General features: G+C 39.8%; 1 protein-coding gene and 2 long non-coding RNA genes across 4 annotated transcripts in view; 2 read left to right on the top strand and 1 right to left on the bottom strand.

Moving 5' to 3' along the window:
- Positions 1-23,535, bottom strand: part of LOC138018463 (epidermal growth factor receptor kinase substrate 8-like) — a 30,622-nt gene that overhangs the window by 4,929 nt on the left and 2,158 nt on the right. The window contains exons 5-27 of the mRNA XM_068865094.1: positions 18,533-18,597; positions 17,886-17,960; positions 17,671-17,760; positions 17,095-17,244; positions 15,826-15,873; positions 15,537-15,617; positions 14,659-14,865; positions 14,094-14,199; positions 13,224-13,312; positions 12,730-12,824; positions 12,466-12,594; positions 11,551-11,716; positions 10,103-10,200; positions 9,234-9,330; positions 8,176-8,263; positions 6,088-6,152; positions 5,396-5,639; positions 4,669-4,779; positions 3,707-3,793; positions 3,513-3,597; positions 2,222-2,357; positions 2,081-2,107; positions 315-656 (exon numbers count right to left, since the gene is read on the bottom strand). Of these exons, the coding sequence (XP_068721195.1) occupies positions 315-656; positions 2,081-2,107; positions 2,222-2,357; positions 3,513-3,597; positions 3,707-3,793; positions 4,669-4,779; positions 5,396-5,639; positions 6,088-6,152; positions 8,176-8,263; positions 9,234-9,330; positions 10,103-10,200; positions 11,551-11,716; positions 12,466-12,594; positions 12,730-12,824; positions 13,224-13,312; positions 14,094-14,199; positions 14,659-14,865; positions 15,537-15,617; positions 15,826-15,873; positions 17,095-17,244; positions 17,671-17,760; positions 17,886-17,960; positions 18,533-18,597 (2,681 nt within the window). The remainder of the gene's footprint in view (positions 1-314; positions 657-2,080; positions 2,108-2,221; positions 2,358-3,512; positions 3,598-3,706; positions 3,794-4,668; positions 4,780-5,395; positions 5,640-6,087; positions 6,153-8,175; positions 8,264-9,233; positions 9,331-10,102; positions 10,201-11,550; positions 11,717-12,465; positions 12,595-12,729; positions 12,825-13,223; positions 13,313-14,093; positions 14,200-14,658; positions 14,866-15,536; positions 15,618-15,825; positions 15,874-17,094; positions 17,245-17,670; positions 17,761-17,885; positions 17,961-18,532; positions 18,598-23,535) is intronic.
- LOC138018476 (uncharacterized) lies at positions 8,890-11,543 on the top strand. Its single transcript, XR_011126032.1, has 3 exons — positions 8,890-9,083; positions 9,236-9,350; positions 10,125-11,543. It is a non-coding gene; the product is annotated as an uncharacterized lncRNA (long non-coding RNA).
- LOC138018475 (uncharacterized) lies at positions 11,733-23,504 on the top strand. Of its 2 annotated transcripts, XR_011126031.1 has the most exons (5): positions 11,733-12,438; positions 13,112-13,335; positions 14,686-14,878; positions 16,318-16,460; positions 22,120-23,504. It is a non-coding gene; the product is annotated as an uncharacterized lncRNA (long non-coding RNA). The 2 variants fall into 2 exon arrangements; XR_011126030.1 differs by lacking the exon at positions 22,120-23,504 and having other exon boundaries at positions 16,318-17,082.

Raw genomic sequence — 23,535 nt, forward strand, 5'->3', positions numbered from 1 at the left:
CATGTATCATGGATTAAAGTGCCGAATGTAATGCAAATAAGCGAAAACAGTAGATTTTTCTCATTTGCATTAGATTCGGAACATGTGAAGTTCGACGTTTGAACCGGGCCTTACAAGGTTTAAAATGGGAAATTTAACTAACTTTAGAAAGTTCTTTTCACCTAATTTGAACTCAATTTGTAAGTAGCACTCAGCAAAGATTCCCTTATATCGTCACCCAGCAAACCACGAGATATGAATTTCGAAATAACAACGAAAGGGAAGTGTCTCATTGATTTTTATCTAACACTAAACTGGAACTAATCATCTCTCACCTTCTGTTTTTTTTCTTCGCCGCTTCTCGGTTGATCCTCTGCGTCCAGTACAGGTGGCGGGGGAATGAACTCGGCGCTGTCAAATGAAGCCCCACCGGATACCTTACGATGTGTTGCGCTATCCGCCGTGGGCTTTGTCGGGGGCACTGCATAGCTCTTTGTACGGCTGGGTGGCTTGATACCTGTTGCCTTTCCAGCACTTGACTTCCGGAGTCTAACCTCGATCTCCTCTTGAGCCGCTGCCGCCTTGGCGTCGGCAACGATTGTTCTCAGCTCGTCAACGCTTTCCAGTTCTGACTCGCTTACTATCTCTGAGCGCTCTTTACGCTTTTTCATGATAAACTGAAATAAAAAAAAAATCCCTACAATGACAGGGGCTGAGCCTTGATGAAACTTCGGCACCCAACTTAAGGTGTATTGTTCATGGAGAGCCGAGGAAATACTACTCAAGTAAACCACCTCAAATGAGGCAGATAACGAATAAATAGTACGCATGAACTAAGCTGGCCGGTTCTAGATTTGACGACCACCTGGAAGTCCGGCGCTCCATCACCTGGGCTAACCAGACCGGCAGTTCACACACACTGAACAGGAAGCTGGTCTCTAAAAGGTGTGGTACCTTGGGAGCATGCGGCTGGTTTGTCATTCAACCGGGGACGCACATAGATAAGTCCCAAACCGCAACGTGTCCTTATCTTAAGATGTTCATTATTCTAGTTTAAAACTCTCGTTCAGAGTTCATCTGTGTTGATTGCCATCTTGGACCAAAATCACGGACTTCAATTAATGATGCGTCTTTGTTTTTAGGAACTCAGCTAATTGGGACAAATTCGACCCCTTGATTTAAAGTGCTACTATGACCAAAAAATCGATTTTATTTTTCTTTCAGAACTATGTCAACTAAACAGTAAGTGACCCACCAAGTTTTAAGCCTTGATTTAAAAAAGTCACCTGTTCATTTTAACTGAAATTTTCATATTTCATGGAGAGCCGTTACTAACTTTGGAGTCTTGAGAGAGCTGGGACCCGTTTCTCGAAAGTCCCGAAAACGTTTCGGGCCCGAAAAGCCATCTGTGAAATTCTCAACCGCTTGTTTTGGAAGGCCGATCTTTTAACATGTTTGTTTCCAAGGTAACAAAAAGAAAAATAACTGCGAAGTTTGACGAATTAAATCCTCTCCGTTCTTGAGATACAAACAGATTGTGACACCCGAAAACGGCCCGTAACGTTTCGGGGACTTTCGAGAAACGGGCCCCTGGATCGAGGAGAAAATGACGTCAAAGACTCAATGGTTAAGAATGCAATGCGTGTGTACGCGGCTGAATTAATATGCAGCACGAGAGTTTCGGGCTTTCAGACTTTGAAACTCGTGTTTTGCATATATAATAAGCTGCGTTTACACGCTGAAATTTTAAGCTAGTGAGTCAATGACGTCACTTTTCCCTAGATCCAACCTTGTGATGTCCAATCGGTCAGTTTGGAACGTGAGTAATGGAGGACCTTGAAGTCCAAAACTCACGCTCGAAGTAAACAACATTAAAATAAAAACCAAAGCTCAAAATTTTGCCAGTCAAGTGTGAAGCAATCACACTTTCGAAATCTGAAGAAAAAAAGGAAGTGATTTTTTGATCACAGTAGCAATTTAACGTACCCGAAACGTATACCACCCTAAAGTAAAAATAAACACGGTTTTTAGATTAAGAGCGCCAGGTAATGAAAAAGATCAAAAGACCCCACAAATCAGATGACACCCAAGATCTACTTACTGCTAATTCAGATCCCTTGTTGACAACCTGGAAAAAAAAGACACTATTCAAACTCCGGATTGAGTGAAGAAGGAAAACAAAGCAAGCAAACAAAGAAGAGCTAAAGCACGAGGCACTACCTCTTAGGTGAGCGTGTCATACCTCCCAATTCGCTTTCTGAACCGAAAACTGACTGAAAACTCTGGAACCCTCTGCATCGCCACAGAGTTGCTTTAGTTGGTCTTTTGTCATAAGCTCCAAGTCTTTGGCAGACTTATTGGATAAGGCTGACAGACAACTGCAAAGAACACAAGGCAATACTGAGGTGATGGATGACTTCGTGAGGGAAGTGTGAGCGGAGGGATAACGCGCGAGGGAGCCACGAGCGACGCGTTTTACCTTCAGATGGACTGTAAAGGAAGGTTAAAGTAAGTGTGCCCAGCCAAGAGCGCATAACTTGGACCGTTCAAATTACTTCCTAGATTTAAAGGCCCAAACTATTTTTAAACGCGTTTTAAACACCCCAAACAGCAGCAAATAATTATCAAACGCTTACGACTCGCTGGAAAGGTCTTCTTTTGCGAGAAAAGCGATCTTTAAATAGAGAGGTTAAGCATTACGTTTACGTGGAAGACTTTCGAAGGAAAGGGAAGGGAAGGGAAGGGATGGGAAGGGATGGAAAGGGAAGGGAAGGGAAGGGATGGAAAGGGAAGGGAAGGGAAGGAAAGGGATGGAAAGGGAAGGGAAGGGAAGGGAAGGGATGGGATGGGAAGGGATGGAAAGGGAAGGGAAGGGAAGGGAAGGGATGGGATGGGAAGGGATGGAAAGGGAAGGGAAGGGAAGGGAAGGGATGGAAAGGGAAGGGAAGGGATGGGATGGGAAGGGATGGAAAGGGAAGGGAAGAGAAGGGATGGAAAGGGAAGGGAAGGGAAGGGAAGGGATGAAAAGGGAAGGGAAGGGAAGGGAAGGGATGGGATGGGAAGGGATGGAAAGGGAAGGGAAGGGAAGGGATGGAAAGGGAAGGGAAGGGAAGGGAAGGGAAGGGAAGGGAAAAGGACGGAACCGGCGGCAGAACTAGGAGGACGTGCGATGAACAACTCCTTCCTCGCGCACCCTCCTCGTTCTCCCTTTCCCTTCGACTTCGAACGCGTACGCCCGCCACGCAAGTTAGCTGGCAGATTTGGGGAAACAGCAAACGTCGGGATGAACTTTGTGCCAAAAATAAAAGAAAATTGTTTGATTGATTTGCCGAAATTTCGCGGAGAGCGACGTGTGGTGGATTTGCCCCCAGAATTTTCCCAAATCCTCCACTTTCGCCATTTCCTGCATGTCCGGACATAGGCACAAATGACCCTTTGCTGTTTCACCTATCAAATGACTCGATCTATGTAATCGTCGGGGCACAACACAATACATAGAAATTGCACGCTCCTTGTCACGCGGATCAACAAACCTCTCACTGAAACCTCTACTGTTGAGCCATTCCTTGACTTCACTGGCCTCCGAGTCGGCAGACAAGTTGACCACAGGCAGTGATTCTAGCAAATTAAAACACAGAACACCAAATTGGAGCGGTATCATCAGCGCTTCTAAAACCAAAGTATGCAAAAGTGTCCACATACAGACCGCACAAGATATTGCTCTTACGTTTCCGTTGCGGTTTTGGGGACACTCCACCCTGGCTGGATGTCATCCGTCGTTTCAGTTCATCATTTAACTTGTCAGTCGAGCTCACTGTTTAGGAAAGCGTAAGAACAATAATACGTCACATGTGTGATCAACATCGTAAAATTATCGTAGAACTAAAACTAAAGAAACTATTTGATCAAATTTTTTTAGAGCGAGTTTCAGTCGAGTGTCGTAAAACCAAAACCAAAGTAATTACTGGCCAATCAAAAACGACGGAGACAATGCAGTAAAGCAATCAAAACCCGAAGTAATTACACGTAAAGCGCGGGAAAACGTGCACGCGCTAGCCACGATTGGTTTTGGTTCCACTTCTGATAGGGTTTTCTGATTGGTTGAAAAAGTGGCGCGAGAACTTTGAACCAATCACTGAGTGAGGTAATGCAAAACCAAAGCAATTCGCTAATTACTTTCGACACTCAATTGAAAAAAGCACTATTTTTTTTTTTTTAAGTTAAAACTAGGGCACTAATTGAGGATATGGTACAGAAATGAAATCAACTCATTAAATTGTAAGTTGGTTTTTTAAGAGAGGGGAAAACCGGAGTACTCTGAGAAAAACCTCTCGGAGAAAAGTAGCGAACCAACGAACTCAATACTGACCCCGAGTCTAGAAATTGAACCCGGGCCACATTGGCAAGAGGCGATTGCTCTCACCACTGCGCTATCCCTACTCTCCATCTAGTTAATTAAAGATATAGACAATCAAAATGAGTTCATCAAAATACATACAGCCGGCGCTACTTGCGGGGAAACGAGTTCGCAACAGGTCATAACTGGTTTTGCTTTTGCCACTGATTGGTTAACAACGAGGTGCGAGAATTTGAAGCCAATCAGTAAGCGACCCACAGCACAACCAAAGCAATCCCCAGATTATTTTTAAAATTTAATTGTACAGGGCAGAAAGATGGAGAAATGTTTACTATTCTGCTGGGACTCTTCTCGGCGTTTCTTTTCTGCTTCAGGGTCAATCTTTTTGAGATTCTTTGCTTGGATAGCCTTGGTGAAGTCCGAGACTTCTGGGATTGTGTTACCTGAAAAAAAATTCATAATAAAAAAGTACCGAAATTTGATTGCGATACATTACAAATATAAATAACGAGCGGGTGAGGATTTTAACGGGCCCTGTTCGTTTCATTAACAGTCATGGTATTTCGCTTGGAAAATCTTTGCTTACATAACATTACCCTGCATAGCTGAGGTTCCACTGATTTGCTTCTGTAGCGAGAAGAAAAGGAACCTCTGCACGTACCTCCTCGGGGTTCTGACACGTATGCGCGACGTGACGTCATTGTAACGTCACTTCCACTCAATGGCGGAAGCGCTAAAATTCAAACTGGTTCTGGACGACATCGTGGAGATCCGTGAAAAGGAGCTAGGTTTCCTTTCCTTTTCATCAAGAGACGGGTATAAAGGAAACTCTGCCAACAGGCTATTCGTTCCTAAAATCATGTTCTCCCAGTCAGATGAAAAATTCAATGGTACAGTAACTGAGACGGGATGGAAAGCTATGGTTACAACACGACTGTTGTCGGATCTCCGAAATGACCCGACGAATGGCGATGACTAGTTCGGATGGTCTTCCACCGTACAGCAGACTCGACGCAATCTAGTTCATTTGTGTATATGAGCAAAGAAATTGGTACAAACCTTTTTCTTTTTGAACAGTTCTATTGGTGTTGATAATCACAGGGGAAGGGGCTTTGACAGGTGGTGGGGGTGTAGCCGGGGGAGGGCTGGTGGGCGGAGGAGGAGGTATAACAAGCTGTGTAGTAGGCGGCGCAGAGACAGGACGATTTGGCTTGGCCAGGCCGACAGGACGCAACTCCACGCGAGGAACATTGTTGTTTTCTGTTGCCGATGACACGTAACTCGTGGCTTCAGTTTTCTGCGACTAAGATTCATTTCACATCAACGTTAGACATTTGGAAGATTCTACCAGTAATTACATTCACTGGAAAGTTCCAGCTACAACAGCTATACGACACATAATTACATGGTTAAACTTTCACGAGGAATGGATTAGACTTGTATGTATTAGGGAATATTTTTAAGGCTTTTGTTGGACTACAGCATAGCAGACGATCCATAAGAAGTTATGAAATGTAAATTCTCTTTTTCCGCAAGTCAGGTAGTCTCCTGTTTCATTTGTCGGCCATTTTGACCGGCATAAGGAGCTTTTTGCTTCAAAACTGCCCAAAACTGATGCCATATAGCAATTTTCACAAAACGTTGCGTTTTGAGTCCGAAACAAAAGGGTCGCTATTTCGCTATGTCGCTTAAAGTTAATGACAGCAAAAGAAACTCGGCCTGGAAAAAGACATGAAATCACTGCAACTCACCAACGTAGTCACGTGAGATGTCGGCACCGGTGGAGGAGCTGTTGTCGGAGGATTTGGCAAAACAACTGGAATACAAATGAAGGATTACAAACGAGGTGGATAACATAATAAACCCGTTTCGCAACTAACATATAGAGACAGAAAACGACGGGAAAAAGTCAGTACAAATGCTGGATGACGAACAACAGGAGCTGCGTACATGTATGTATACATTATTATTATTATTATTATTATTATTATTATTATTATTATTATTATCGTCATCATCATCATTATTATTATTATTATTATTATTTAGTTACAATGGTTACCCGTTTTACTGTGAAAGCTATTCATGGAATGATTGGCCCCGTCTTATATTCGTGAACTTGTTAGAGTCAAGCCTTCAAACTCTGGATCATAGTCTTCGGTCTGTCTGACAGTGGAATACCGCTGTCATACCCGAACTTTAAAATTTTAACAACCTTGGGTGACCGAGCTTTTGTTGCTTCTGCAATGATTTAAATGTGCAAGTTAGAATGGCTAAGACTTTAAAGACATACCTTCTTAGTTAGTTTATTCAGTACTTATTCATAATGCACGATGTAAGTTTTAAGATTTTCTTATTATTTGGTTATTATTTTAAGCATTATTGTAATGCGCAGTTGATCATCTCGTCATGAAAATTGCGCAATATTATTAATGTGCGAATCCGAAAACCATGAACACTTTGATTTGATTTTGCCATCCAATCGTGCAGCCACCAATCAGAAGCAACACGCATAAAATAAAAAACTGATTACCGTTACTGGTTGCGATTTAGTTTTCTCGCGCGTGATTGACTTTTCAATTACACAATAAAAAGGTAAAGTCAGCTTATCCCGCTTTCTATAGCATGAAGCGACTAGGAGCATTTCAACTCCCCCCTGGAAGGTATGCTAACCCCCCACTATTAAATTCGCCGGTACCCATTTATACACCTGGGTGGAGAGAGGCTCCATGAGAGTAAATAACACAACACAATGTCCCCGGCCAGGGCCCGAAACCGGATCACTCGATCCGGATTCCAGCGCACTAACCATGAGGCCACCGCACCTCCCTCTTACACAATAACATTACATAAATATATCCAGTGTCCACGCGTTTCAGATTTTCACAGTAACATGTAACACAGCAATTTAGATCCTAGCAGTAGGAGCGGGACAAATGTCACATGACCCTAGTTTAATGGCCGACTCCTGCGAGGAAGCACTCGGATTTTTTCCGAGTATCCCCAAGTCAACACCGAAAAATAAATCTCTTCATTCCATTCACCGAGGTCAGTTAACATGAAATATCTCTTTCAGCTTAAAACAAAATTTCTTATTAAAGCACTATCTTTATTTTATCTGATACAGATCTCCCTTCATTTAAATAAACTTTGTCATTGTTCAATCTTCTTTGTTAAATTGTCCTGTATTTGCTGCGTCACATTATATTCTGTGGATAGTGTAGAAGGTGCGCTCTGACTGCCACCTCAAACTCCGAATATCCTTTGTAAGTATATACCAAAACAGTGGATAGCGTTGAACTCTCGCGCTGATTGGCTCGTCAAACTCCGAATATCCTGTGCTATTTACCGCCGAGCAACTCGGGAAAAAATGGCGTCCCGATTTGCATCCGTGACAAGTGAAGAAAACATCCAAATTAATTTTTTGTGCTGTATATTATTTCACTGTTTTAGACACTCACTCAGTGTCACGCTTTTGTCACACTCAGTGTCACACTCAGTGTCACGCGTTGGAAATTTACCTCGCCGCTTCGCGGCTCGGTAAATATCCGCCGCTAGCCACCTCCACTTCGGTGAATAGTTGGTTTTGTATCTGAATAGTTGGTTTTGTATCCGAGCAACTCGCGCGGGATTTGCGCCAGAAAATATTTCAATCGTTGTAGAAATTAATACGTTAAAATCATCTTTTCGTGCTATACTGTTTTAGTATACACTAAAACAACTATTCACCTCAGTGTCGGTGGCTAGTGCTGGATATTTACCTCCACACGACTAGCCACCTCCACTTAGTTTAATGGTTGTCAATTATCCAAGGCATCATTTACACCATCAAAGCTAACCTGTTTCTTCCACTATTGTATTTGGCACAAAACCAATGGCTCCCTCTGTGTTTCTCACACACCACCACTGACGGGAATCCAGCAATACCTAAAATTATGACAAAAAAAGGGTTTAACACTCAAATATAGCATACAAGTATCATCTTCACCTGGACTACAAGCAGTCCCTCTTTCCTCATTTAGTCACGGGTGAGGAAAAGACAGGCATAAGAAAAAACTGCCATGCGAAATCTGGATTCGAGGAGGAGCTTGCATGGCCATATTTTCTTGGCCGGCCATCTCTTCATGCGTGACTAACTAAGCGACGAAGAAGACAGTCCTCGATCTCTAATATCACTTCCCAATAGACCGTATTTATAAATGGCCGCCAAAAAATTATTCTTTTGTCTTTACACTAATCATCTTCACTAGCCTTACTTTGGAGCAAAAGTTCTTTGATAGTCTACGAGAGAGCGGTTTTCAATTGAATGTCGAAAGTAATTAGCGAATTGCTTTGGTTTTGCATTACTTCACTCAGTGATTGGATCAAAGTTCTTGCGCCACTTTTTCAACCAATCAGAAGTGAAACTAAAACCAATCGTGACTCGCACATGCACATTTTCCCGCGCTTCGAGCTTTGATTGGTTTACTGGATTGCCTCCGTCCTTTTTGATTGGCCAACTGAGTAATTACTTTGGTTTTGGTTTTACGACACTCGATTGAAAATCGCTCTAGTCTACAATAACTCGAGACCTACTGTCATCCGCATAGCCTAATGGTTTGCAAAATAGTTAGTGACTTAGCTTGAAGACTTCTGTTTCCTCTAAATGTCATCATTTTTCATTTGCATGGCCAAACCATGCGCATAAAAGTAGATGATAGTTAAGCCGAGTCATTTAAAACAATCTAGTAACCTTATGCTAATGCAGGTAATAAATGTAAACAACGATTCTCCTATGCAACATGACAATAACCAATTAAAAATCTTGTCCCAGCAATTTTCATGCAATAACAGCAAGAAAAAGATGCGGGAAAAAATCAATAAATAAATTAATTAACTTGATTATCACTATTCTTACAGCAACTTCCTCTCCCGGTTGGACAGAGAGCTCTTTGCTGTTTCTCGCTTGAAATTCATAGAGAACACGAACTCTTCTCAACCCCTTCTTGGTTGGACTGAAACAAGTACAAACAATGTAAGTTTTTGAAGAATTAAGCAATAGAACTCTATTACCACTGTAGCTGTTAAAACAACTTTGACATACTTTCACGTGAAATTCCCTTCAATGGGCTTTATTTGCACGTTCAGGCGAACGTGTTCTGGTGGGCTTTGTCCCCACGACAAAGCGGTTCGCAGATTCCTCCACCATTAAGTATCAAGATCAGTTGTAAACCTCTTCTCTGTTATTTTTTTCTCTGTTAGTTAGTGCGTTTAATCATATTTATATAATTATCTATTTGACTGTCTTTGTATTGTATTGTCTTCTGTTATTGTCACTGACCATCCTTGTAATTCAGCCTTTACGCTGAAAGAGGGATATCACTTAACTATTATTATTATTATTACACAATAAATTTCGTACCCTGAGCCTCGAGTTGGGAATGTTTAGGAATGAGGGGCCAAAACAAGAGACACAACAACTTAAGTCGAAGCCAATAAGGCCCAAATTATTAGAGCCAAGGGAAAAAAAAAACAATATGCCCAGGATATATTGTAAACTCAACTCTAAATCATGTGGAACCCCCTTATTTGGAAAGACCATTTTTATGGCAACCTGAACTGACACCTAACAATAATTTTGCAGTCATCATCAAGGAGATACAGATAACAAAAGGCAAAATGTACACACTAGGTACAAAGCAGACAAAAGGAGGTGATGGGAGATCTATTGTTTGCGTTGCACAACATGGAGGCAATAATTTCCAATGAAACCTCTCTTATTGGTACCTTGTTGGTTCTGTGTCCTCAGGTTTTTTTACACTGGTGAGGCGTCTAAACTTGGCAGCTGCCGACACAACTGTCGGATTGGAAAAAGGATCCTCACCCTAAGATTTAGCAAGAGAGATAAGTGGAATATTACCATGTACAGTAGCACGTAACTTTTCCGAGACTTTCATTTTGTGAATTGGCAATTTTTTGAGGTTTGTGCGAAAAAAAAAATTTCGTGGGATCGAATTGAAATTTCTGCTGGGGACTAATTTTTGCAGTTTTCGTTTCAAGCAGCAAGACTATTTTCAACTTCTATTACTTTTTTGGTAAAAAACCCCTCAATCATCGAGAACGGGTGGAAAAAATGTGTCATGCTGGAGGCCTTAAAAAATGGTGTCCCTTTGGACGACATATTTGAGCCAGTTTAATGTTACCTTTTGATTGACTGCTTTGAGTTCATTTCTTGTACCTCAGAGACTGGAAAAATATTGACTTAACCTTTTATCCTTTCATTTTGTTTGTAGCAAGCTCTGATTGCTCTGTCTCAATGCAAATATCAAAATAATCCTTTTTACCCCAATGTATGATATATAGTAACACTAGTGGATTAACGGTCATTTTTAGTTACATTTATAATTATATTTGCGGTTTTTAATTTTGCTGGTGTTTTTTTTTTCTGCTGGAACTTATTTTTGCAAAATCCGCAAAAAAGTGCTACATGGTAAGACACTAAAAAGTGCTACATGGTAAGACAGCCAACCACTGAGTAACATCACAAGAAATATATCACATAGAAAATACAAGAAGCGTGGGATTCCTTGGAGTCAAACAGCAAAACACCAAACTCTTAAGGCCACTTTTTTGAGTAGTGGCTAAATGCATGAATTTATAAAATAATTTCAGGGATTTCAATAAAATCTGAATTTGGTGGCTAGTTTGAGGAGAGTAACCAAATGCTCTCATTGTGAAAATGAATTTTAATCCGAGGTTTTAAAGAATCAGTCTTCAATTACTTCATTTTGGGGAAAAAAGTAGCCGATTTCTCTGAGTAAAGTAGCCTACGCATTTTCGTTGGCTGTTGGTACATATACTTACTGCAACCACTGCAATTTTGATATTTGAATTTTCTATTTAAAGAAGAACTTTACACAGGATAAAAACAACCGCATTTCCATTTTAAGACTGGAATAATCCTCAGAAAATTGTTCACAGGGTCAGATTCCCCACAAAAGGGAAAGGCTAGGGAAGGTGCACCCATTGTGCATTAGAATTATTCATATAAGCTATATCAATCCAAAATATTCGCTTTTTCTGCTTTCACCCCTAGGTGGGCTGCAATTTTTTTTTTCTCAATCTTGCTAGAATACCTTGTAATGCTCCCTATACTAGCCATACAGACACATTAAACTCGCATATTGCCACCTGAGGATTGGTGGAAAGACTAAAATTGTGAAACAAAAACAAACCTTTCGTTGTTCATCATTAAGCTGAGCTATAGCTGCTGCATTGGCAGCAATAGTGGCACTGACATTGGACACATCTTTGCCAGCAATAACATGCGGTGGTACCCAGCCATCCTTAAACACAGGTGTATAAGGTGGAATAAACTGATCTTTGAATTGCTTGCTTGACCTGAAAATAACAAGACAAGTATTGTAAGATTGATTTGAACATTTTAACAAAGCTAAAGTGTACAAAAGTTGGGCTTGCGTTTCATTGAATCAAGACAAAAAACATGAAAGTCATGCAAAGAAAAACTAGGAGTTGTAAGTTGGCCCCAATAACCAACTAACACAGTTTCAGAAGATCAAGGCCCACAGCTTTGTCAGATTTACTGTTCAGTGTTACCACAATTGAATTGAGTTTTTACTAAACAAAACAAGACAAGAGACAGATCACAGTCTATGGAAACTCAGATAGCTTCTACCATGATTTTGGCAGGGATAGGCGCATGCACAACATAAACCACCTCTGGGTGCTTTATGACTTATTGCTGAATAGGATAATGCTTAAGTGTGGTCGTATACTAATAAGGGTGTCCAGATTCTTGGCCTTCAAAGTTGGCTACCCAACTTTGTTCTCTTATTTGACACGAAATGTGGCCCAACACTGTCTCTGTCCAACCAGGCTCAAAAACACGTTGATGGAGGAACCTTGCAGTGGACTAGTAAGCAGTATGTCAAGGAGTCTACAGCCACATGTGCATTTCTTCATGGCAATGACACCTGGATATGGCTTCAACCACGCAGGCCTGCAGCTCATGAGCAACTTTTTCTCACCTTGAACAATGTTAGTCCCTTTTTGGGCAGCCCAAAAATATTTTTAAAGATGAAGAAAAAAGCTTCCCTGAACAAGTAATAATAATATAAACCTTTACATACTTAGTCATGTTCCAGTTTGGTCCAAGAGACCTCCAAATTTCAGTTTCTGTGGAGGACAAACAATTCTCCAGCAATTCCATGGCTTGAACAGACAGCAAAGGTGCAACAACATCTCTGGCCCTCTGTGGACTGCAATGAAAAAACATCAATACTTTACAAAGCTATAATTGCTTAAATTGATGTCAATACTATTATGTATTGCAACCAAACGTTGGTTGAAATACATCAACACTTCGACCAAGAACCACCACACGCATAACTTACCCTCCAGTACAGCGTACTAACAGAGTAAGGGGGACAAATAAATAATGCACCAATTCAGCAGCATTTGGATTGTGAATATGCTGTCTCAATTTTGCCTGTGGATGCAAAAAGATTGACTAGAAATTAGTATACTTTCAGTCCCATGTGCATATGTTTTGAAAATGGTGAAAAGGTGTTTAGAAAGACTTCCCTAGAATGGGATCTTTTTTAAAAACAATTAAGATGTAGAGAGAAGTGTAACAATCTGGGTGTCAGAAGGTTCCCAGTAGATTCATGGAGACAGAAAAATGCAAGAAATTGAGGATATTTACAACAAGGATAGATGTATATGTTATTGTAACCTATTTAACTTTAAATCAATTCATTTTGTCATCCCCAACAGCAAAGTTCACAGGCAAACAGTATGCATTAAAGTGAGATCTCATCCCTGAACCCAAGGCTGGGGATATAGTAAAAATTAAACAGATTTGTTGCTCAAAGATGAGAGATTTTACCAGCACGTTGAAAGCATGCTTGAATTTTTGAAAAGCATCGTGGAAATCTGCCTCAGGAGGTGGTTTTGCTTCAAGTGATAAAGAACTTCCTAAAGGATAACACAGAAAAAAGGTAAATTAATTAATTTTTAATAAAATTAGTTTTGGTTGACACATTTAACAAGGAAAAATAAACAATAAAAACCAATGTTTCAGAGTCTTCATGACACCATTTTCAAAGGTGATGATACATGTATAAAAACAATTTAAAGCAGTACCCAAACTTAACATGCAATCAGATTTCACAACAGTAGTTGTCTAATAATATTTGTTTTCGCACTTCCTATTGTCAAATAATTATTTCTGACACCACCATACATAAAATACTTATGTAACATTTCACATATCTGTACTTACCTTTGAAAATGTCAAAATGATGACTCCAAATGTTTATTTTCGCTTGTCTATGTGTGTATCAATCAATATTAACATACTTAAAGTGCTACTGTGACAAAATTATCAATAATATTTTCATTTTAATTTGGATTTCAAAACTAGGTTAACTCAAGAGTAATTGACTTAAGTTTTAAGGATTGATTAAAAAAAAGCTGTTTACACGCTGACATTTTAAGTTGTTGAGTAAATGACGTCACTTTTCCCTAGATCCAACATTCTGAGGTCCATTTGGAACATGAGTTATGGTGGACTGTGAAGTCCAAAACTTACATTCAAATTTGTAAACAACCTTTGGATAAATTTCAAATCTCAAAATTTTGCCAGTCAAGTGTTGAGCAATCGCACTTCTTAAATTTGAAGAAAAAAAGCAGTGATTTTTTTTATCATAGTAGCACTTTAACAAACATACTTTAAAACGTCAAAGTTTTGACTCACGTTTGGCCTTGCCCTTCTTCTTCTGCAACTTTTTCCATGCTTCAGCCGATTTCTTAGTTTGCATAATTAAATTTTCAATGTCATCAATGCAGTGATTCAGAATTTGCTGAAAAACCAAGAAGTAACCATTAAAACCTCTTAATTAATATAATCCATTTATTCCTGAGATTGAGTGCGACTTACAGATTTTACTGTCTGATGCCAGACAAATAATTATTATTTTATTCGTCGATGGAGGCTGCTCAAGGGGTGAATAGGTTAAAGAGCACCTACAATCAAATATTTTTTGTTCCTAATATAAATCTCCCCAACCAATGCAAAAATAAAATCTCAACCGATTCCCATCTCTAATTATTGATGATATTAACCAACTGACTCCTGGGAGTGAGACGACGATTTTACTCAGTAACTGGGGGAGACCTGGTGGGCCTGAAGAGGTTAATTAAATTTACTAGTAATATATGCAGCCCAAGCCAATAATGAAATCTGCAGGAGAACATTAAGTTGAGCAATAATAAGATTTTGATTTTGTTGGTCTTAGGTTTTTAGATTCTTCTTGTCTTACCACATCTCTGTTGGTCCTTGCTTCTAGGATTTCTGCGGAAAGTAATTCATCAGGAATATCAGATGATGATTCAGATGCTTGGTATCTGGATATTACTTGTGGTTTTGCAGGTTTCTTAGCATCACCATCTGGCACTGCAGAAAATGCCGCAATGGTTTGCGCTACCAATGATTTCTCATAGAGATCTAGCCTCTCTTGGTCTACCTCCTACAACAAACAAGTTTGTATTTTTCAGAGTAAATTCAGTTAAGGCATAAATTAAATTATACAATAGTTGTGAAAATTGTCAGTATTTTTCTCAGATAACAAGACTTGTAATATTACATTGTATTAAAGAAAAATGTGAAAAAACATGAAAGGGTACATTGTACTCTTGAGCGGTACTGTACATGCCCTGACGCAAATAAGTCTTACTGTTTGGATATACCATACACATGCAAACCCAGACTGATAAAAAATAATTGTCTGAAGACCTACAAATGTATTAACATCAGGATGGCTTAGTGGTTATCAACCGGGCCTTCCACCTCTGCGACCCGGGTTCAACTCTCGGCCCTGAGATCGTATGTGGGCTGAGTTTCAGTTAATCTCAACCTGACTGAGAGGGTTTTTCTCCGGGTACTCCGGTTTTTCTCCCTGAGCAAAATCAACTCCCAGCCTATTCCATCTGGCTGTGGTACTGTGCTCCGTGGTCATACATGGGTCGTGTTCAGGGACCGAGCACCAAGCCGGCAGAAATTCAGTCTCCGACTGCAAGTAAGGGCGTTTAGCAGGTCATGTATTATTAGTGTGAACTTCAGAATGCGATGAACGATTCCTTACAAAACATTCATTATTACTTCTCATGCAACTACAGTTGTCATTCTATCTCTTTATACCGTTGGGGGAGGAGGTGCTGGATGAGTAGGGGGTGGTGGTAAGATGGCACCACCTCTTGAAGCAAATTTGTGTGGCATAGCCTGTCAAACAGAAAGAATGAAAAAAGTGTTATACATTTAATATGACAGTTCTATTATTATAAGGTTTGTTAGGAAAATGATCATGTCATAAGGCTTATCATTAAAACATCACTTTTCCAGTGGTAAAATGATAATAAAGATTAAAGTTAGTGAAAAATGAAGTAAAGACACTAGGTTACTATCAAAAGTAGTTTAATTAATTAACTACCGTTCTGCTGCTTGCTGCTTTTGTAATTTCAGTGGCCACCACTGCTGCCTAAAATACAATGGAAAGTTATTACATTAACAACTCAACATACAGTGATCTTGAGGGCCAAGTACTGTAATGATTTAAAAGAACGTTAGCCCTAATTCAACTGGTTCAAAAACCTGGTTCTTGTCTGGGTACTCCGGTTTCCCCTCTCCTCAAAAAACCAACATTTGACTTGATTTGTGTTAATTGTTAATTTCAGTTTACAGTGTCCCCAATTAGTAATTCAGCGCTAGAATGACTAGACACTTCAGTAAAGTTCCTTTCCTTTCCTTTCCTTTTTGTCTAGCCATGATTAGGGCTAACCATGTTTCAACACAACTTGGCTAAGAAACAAAAAGCTGATTATCTTTTCTCTTTTTTTTTTTTCCAAGCTTTATAACACACGCACAAGGCTTCACACATCACTTCCACAGTTTAAACTACTAAAATGCTTCTTTGTTTTCTCAGAATTTGATCAGGATATCAGTATTTGTGGACTAGTAAAGAAAGAAAGAGTAAAGTTTTTAAGATCCTTAATTCAATGAAGCTTTAAGCAGTTACAAGCAGCAGTATATGATTCCAAAGGCAGCTAATATCACAAAAATCTTCTGGTAAGGAGTTAGAGTAAACAACACTGACAATGTACAGGGATAAAAAGATCCAGAAGGAGAAACAAACAACTAAGTGATGGCTAGACAGATAGATGAATTCTGAAACTTGTACATCAAAAAAAAAAAAAAGAAAAAAAAAAAGAACATCAATCAGTACTAATATGGGGTGGGGGCATCTGATCTGGGTTTTAGGTTAAATTGCAGTTTTGGCCTTTTCTTTACCTCATTTTTTTTGTTTGTTTGTTTGGTTTCTTTTGCACCGAAAAAAAGGACAGTTTTTTGGTTTTAGTATCTGTTGCAGTTTGTGGCTTAATTCCAATTCTTAGCATCAAAAGGAATTTTTTTTCCTATTTGGTATCCTATCTTTTCTATTTGATGTACAGCTGAAGATTGGCAATAATTTTATGTGTCTCCGCCATGAGCACATTCCACTCGTATCACATTACTCTCATGTCTCTATTATTGGCCTTATGCTATAGATTTACAGTAACTGTAAGTTCATATCCTCCATGTGTAAATGTTTTAGTTTGACTATGGCTTTAAAATATTGGTTTTTTGGGTTTGAACAATCAATTTTTTTTGTGCTGTTTTACCTCAATGCCCTCCTCTATTATCTAATGCAACTATTACATACTGGGACTCGGTCAGACTGGAACAGATGCATGGCACCAAGCTTTTGCTCTGTCTGTATAGTGTTGAATACTAGAACACTGTTCAGATCGGGATCATCATTAAAGTGATGTACATGTCCAATTGTACTCAACGGGAATACTTCAATGACATCCTGAAAAAATAACGTTATTGATACAAGTTAATTGTGAAAGTTCTACGTCATGAAAATGGGACACTCCGTGGTACATACATGCAAGAGCTGGGCAATAGTAATGTGACCCTTTTCTACGTGTACAATAGTAACAGTACACTGTACACCAAATCCAAAGGATGTGGGGGATTCCACTATGATCATATAAACCTGTGTTGATTGCTTACAACCTCAAGTTGTTTTGACCCTTCAGAGACGAAGGTGTTAGCACCCGATAAGATAACAAACCCTTCGCAAAAAGACAACAAAGGCAAGCCAGATAATAAAAATAACTGATAGCAGCGTTTCTCTACCCACAACACTAACAATAAACTTTTGAACACAAGAACTCAAAGTCACACCACTCTAGGTTACAATAGGGGATTGAATCAAATCTCACTTCCTTACCTGCGTTTCCCCATCTAAAAGTACCACATCTGTATCAGTTAATCTCATCTCCATTTCCTTCGTCCATTGATTTCCATTGGCCAACAGTTCCTATTGGAACAATAACAAGCAAGTATAAAATAGCAAAGTCTAACAATTGCAAGAAAGATGGAGGTTGCATGGTCTAAATCAGTCCAATATTAAAACAGAAAACAATAAATCTGATATTGCCCTACTTTGGTTTGCTGCAGCCTTTCCTGTGGAGGGACTTGGGAGTCTTGAAAATTTCTTAATGTGAAGGAGGACAAATGCTGTAGGTTAAAACAAACCTCAAAATGAATATTACAGTATTTAATTTTATCCTTCAGGTAACACTCATGAGCATCACTAATTTTAATTGGCCTTTCCCTCCCGAGAGTGAAATTGATAGATTTTACACCAGGGCCTGGTTGTTCAAAGCCGATTAACACCAATTCCAGATGAAAAATTAACCAAGGAGTTTATTTCTCTAATCCCAAATGTTGTTCAACGCTGATATTCAGCAAAACATTACACAGTTCGTTTAGCTTCTTCCCCCCCCCCCTCCCATCCCTTAATTTTCTTCCTTCCACTGTTTCATCAGTGTGACAGGTGCCTAGAATGGGGGGCTCATGGCTGGGTTGCAGGGAATTGCCAGCCATGGGGGCAGTATTCTATCTAGGGGCTGCCTGGCCACAGTGGACGCCCCTGGGTATCCCAGGCAGCCACCTTCCACTTAAGCCAGGCAGTTGGTTAAAAAACCCCGGCTAAACCAAGTGTACAAATCTCCAGAGACATTAGTTTTCAAGCTTCAAAGGTCACATTCTGTGACTGTAGCAATGATTCCATATGTCACATACTGTACCTCCAGAAGAAAATTTGTTCTTGCAGGATATTGGCTTGCAGCCAGGACAGGGGCTTGCTTCACTTCTAAAAAACAAACACCACAATAATAAATAATAAGAATTTTAGATAATAATAATAATAATAATTATGACAATAATAATAATAATAATAAGAAGAAGAAGAAGAAGAAGAAGAAGAAGAATTATTATTATTATTATTATTATTATTATTATTATTATTATTATAAATTATTATTATCCTACAGAAAGTAACAAAAGTGGTCTTACAGTATGGTTGCTACTGGTACGCTCACTACTTCAGAATACTCGAAGCATCTGAACTAAGTTGACGGTGTTCACAAAATTTTAAATTTTTTTATTATATCTCTCAGATAGTACGCACGCTGTAATTGGCTAAATTAGCGGGCCATATTCTACAGTACGGCCCGCTGTACAGCCCGCTAAATTTAAAATTTCGACAAAACATCATCTAGCGAGTTTTTCATGTCATTTCTGTTGCATAAACTTGTACTGAAAACTGTTTGAATCTTGCAAGCAACTATTTCAAACTTAACTGCCAAGAAGATTTAGCTTCTGCTTCACTTTGACTAGTTTCCTTACCCGCGTGCCGGTTAACCTCAGAGATATAATAAATATCTTACTAACCTCGTTTTCTGGGTCCGTACTGTAAGTTACGGATCCTCGTTTTTTTCCATTGATTTATGGCCCGCGCGCTACGCGCTTCGCGCTTGGGCCATAAATCAACGGGAAAAAACTTGGTCCGTAACTTACAGTACGGACCTCGAACTCGGTTAGTAAGAGGTATTTATTATAGTTTCCAAAGGGGTTCTTCCACTATAATTAAATTACATACATACAATTACATTTAAAAGGTTAATATGTACATGATAATGCTAAAAATAAATAGATAAGTAAATGAGAGAATAAAATAGATAATGGTGGCAATAAATAAATTAATCATAAAATAGATGTAAAAAGAGTTTTCTCTTAAAAGTTTGTAAGTTATTAATATCCTTAAGTTCCTTAGGTAAATTATCAAAAAAGGATGACTCTCTATATGCGAAGGATTTCTGACCCATTTTGATTCCGCATTTTGGTCGGTTGAGATCGTTCTTTCCTCTAGTGTTCCTCAAATGAATAATTGTACAGCATTGAAACTTGGTATTAAGATATTCTGGAGCACTGGATTGTTAAGACATTTAAATAACATTTAACCAATTCATTGTATATTAGTTTGCTCATTACACTAAGCCATTTTAGAGAACTCAACCCATTGACTCCTGGGGGTTCCCCATTGATGAGTAAAATCGTGTGGCGTTAGACAGAGTAAAATAATAAGTATGGCCGGTTTAGGCTGGTTTAGTGGTGAATGGGTTTACAGCATCAGTGATGTGATCATATTTCCTGAGATTGGTGACAATCCTACAGGCATAATTTTGTACCAGCTGTAGTTTTTTGATGTTTTCTTTAGAAGTAATGCTCCAAACCATTAAGAAATAGATAAAATATGAGCGGGAGACCTTTATGGGCAGTTAAAACGGCAAGCCGTTTTATAGCCCATAAAGGTCGGACGTGAATATTTTATCTTACTTGTGAAATGAAACAATAGATTTTGATTGTTATGTTAATCGCGTGGGCGTGGAGTTGTCCCATAGGAGTTTAGCATTGAATTTAGCAATCTATTTTGGTAGAGCTTTTGTGGTAGAAACATGGCTGATTGGTTTCACTCTCCAAAGAGTAAAGAAGAAGAGACCACTCTAGTGTAGGAGCAACTCCAAAAGCAACACAATACAACACTAAATGGGGTAGAAAAGTCTTCGAGGAGTGGCAGCAGTGACGGCAAAATAAATGTGCAATGTGAGAAGTTGTTAGAATAGCCGGTCTCAAATGCGAAGATGTTGAAGATGTGACCGTTTCAGTATAGCACATGTCGGCAAATAAGCTAAACTTTTGGTTGAGCAAATTCAGTTTGTTTGTGAAGTGGCCAAGCAAAATGGAGAACGTTGTCCGCCCAATTCACTTTATTTGTTATTTTGTGCTATTAACTGTCATTTGCGTGAGACGGAAGGCAAGGATGCATTAAACTTTCTCGACAAGGCACACAAGATTCAAGTAAATTGTTACCTAATAGTTTTGATTGAAATGTCAAATTTGTGATTGATTAATAAACTTTGTACAAATTTTCAGGACTCGTTTTTATGAAAGTTAAGCATATTAATTAGGCGAGTTAGAAGTCTTTATGAAATTTAATTTTACTGCTAATTCAACTAATTAAAAATTCATCAACCCCAGCCTTTCCCTGCTACAGTGTATCTATTCAATCCCTCCCCGTGCTTTCAGACAGTTGAACTTTAACGGGATTTACAAACCAACACATGTGACCTGAACACAGGTAACCCAGGCTCACTGTGTGCGTCACGTAGGTATTAAAATATAGAGAACATATGAGGCGAAGTTTAGGTCTGCAAAAGTTTGCTAGAAAATGGAAATAAAAATCGATAAAACTTACCATGTGGTGAGCTGTTGTTGTCTTTAATACATACACAAAGTTTCGGGAAAAATGGTCCCCGTTCACCTTCCTTCATAATATAGTGACAAGGTAGGAGACTGAAGCCAGCGTCTGGACTCTGATCGACCCAAAACAAGCACAATTTTTTTCGCGAAAATCAAATCCAGTTGCTAAATAAACATGCCAGGCTCGTGGAACATGAATTTCTCTAAACCATGAATCCACTGAAGCATCTCCAGGTAGCAACGCGAAGCCACCAGGCTCCGTAGAACTTGTAAGTTGACCTGCTAAAATGGTGGCCCGAAAGCGTTGTCCTCGCGAAGTGTCCAATTCAAAATGCCACTGAATTTGGGACACCTGGTGACCAGTATAATAAGTTCTGGAGGGAGGGGAGTCCCAAATTGCTAAAAACAAAACTCACTGAGCAATCTGGGACTCCCCTCCCTCCAGGGGGACATATATTCCCCTCGTCACCAGGCGTCCCGAGTTCAGTGCCACTTTCGGGCCGCCATTTTAGCAGGTCAACTTACAAGTTCTACGGAGCCTGTTTGCTTCGCGTTGCTACCTGGAGATGCTTCAGTGGATTCATGGTTTAGAGAAATTCCTGTTCCACGAACCTGGCGTGTTTATTTAGTGACTGGATTCGATTTTCACGAAAAAAATTGTGCTTGTTTTGGGTTGATCGGAGCCCTTAAGCTGGCTTCTGTCTCCTACCTTGTCACTATATTATGAAGGAAGGTGAACGGGGACCATTTTCCCCGAAACTTCGTGTATGTGTTAAAAACAACAACAGCTCACCACATGATAAGTTTTATAGATTTTTATTTCCATTTTCTAGCAAATTTTTGCAGACCTAAACTTCGCCTCATATGTTCTCTACATTTTAATACCTACGTGACGCACACAGTGAACCTGGGTTACCTGTGCCTGAATAGTGTGTTTCTGTTGGCTGTCATCCTAATGAATTATTAATGAATTTTACAAGTAGTAATATAAATTAGTAAAAACAAAGGAATTAATCATAAGCAATAATGATTTATGGTTGAGCAGATGTTTTATCCATTGGCTCTTTACTAGGATTTGGGAAGAAGAGAGAATCCCTGAAGAGTGGTGGGAAGGTATTATTGTGGAAGTTCCTCAGAAAGGAGACTTTGGAGATTGCAATAACCATAGGGGTATTACGCTACTATCTGTTCTGGGCAAGGTATTGAACAGAATACGTCTGGTTAGGATGAGGACAGCAGTGGACATCCTGCTTAGAGACCAGCAAGCAGGCTTTAGGAAAGGCCGTTCATGCATAGACCAAACATGTACCCTACGTGTGATCATAGAGCAATCATTGGAATGGAATTCATCCCTATATGTCAACTTTGTGGACTATGAGAAGGCATTTGAAAGTGTAGATCTTGAGATTCTTTGGAAGCCCTTGCGCTTTTATGGCATCCCAGAGAAGCTTGTTACATTGGCTAAGTCTAGCTACAGTGTATGAAGGTCTTACTTGTCGGGTAGACCATGAGGGTCAGCTTTCAGATTCATTCAAAGTGACGACAGGGGTGTGGCAAGGCTGTCTGCTGTCACCCTTTCTATTTCTACTGGCCATTGATTTGATAATGACATCGGTAACCACAGCAGGTAACAACGGAATACAGTGGACCCCATGAGAGCAGTTGGACGATCTGGATTATGCGGATGACCTTACTCTGCTCTCCCACAACCATCTACAAATGCAGGACAAAACTTCAAGGCTAGCAGAGGAATCGGCTAAACTGGGTCTGAGGATTAACAAGGTCAAGAATAAAGTATTAAGGATTAACAACACAAGTGAGGAACCTGTTGTGGTCGAGGGGTAGCCGTTGGAGTATATATACTTTCATATCTCGGGAGCGTTATAGACACACTTGGAGGTATGGACAAGGATGCACTTACAAAGGATTGGAAAGGTTAGAGCAGGGTTTATCATGTTGCAGAAGGTATGGGCATCGAAAGAGCTACATGTATCTGTGACAAACTTCACATATTTAGATCAAATGTGAAGACTGTTCTGCTCTAGCTATGGGTCAGAAACCTGGAGAACAGTGAAGAGGATACAAAGTAGAGTACAGAGGTCTCAGAAGAATTCTTGGCATTTGTTGGAAGGATACGGTAACCAACGAGCAGCTGTACGTGGGAACGGGCGGAAGAAGAGCTAGTTGCGCTACAAGTAAGGAGGAGGAAGTGGGGCTGGATAGGCCACACTCTACCGAAGCCAGCAAATAACACCACGCGGCATGCTCTTTCATGGAAATTCCCCAGGGGAAGAGGAAATGAGGGCGCCCTAGAAACAGCTGGAGGAGAGATTTGGAGTATGAGGTGAAGGACAGTGGGCTGAGCTGGACAGAACTTGGTAAGAGGGCCCAGAAACGGGTGCGGTGGAGGAAACTCATCAATGGCCTATGCTCCACAGGGGGCAAAGGGCCTAAGTAAGTAAGTAAGTAAGATGCTTTATCCTCTTAA

Source organism: Montipora capricornis, chromosome 10, assembly GCF_036669925.1.
Source record: "Montipora capricornis isolate CH-2021 chromosome 10, ASM3666992v2, whole genome shotgun sequence".
NCBI lineage: Eukaryota > Metazoa > Cnidaria > Anthozoa > Scleractinia > Acroporidae > Montipora > Montipora capricornis.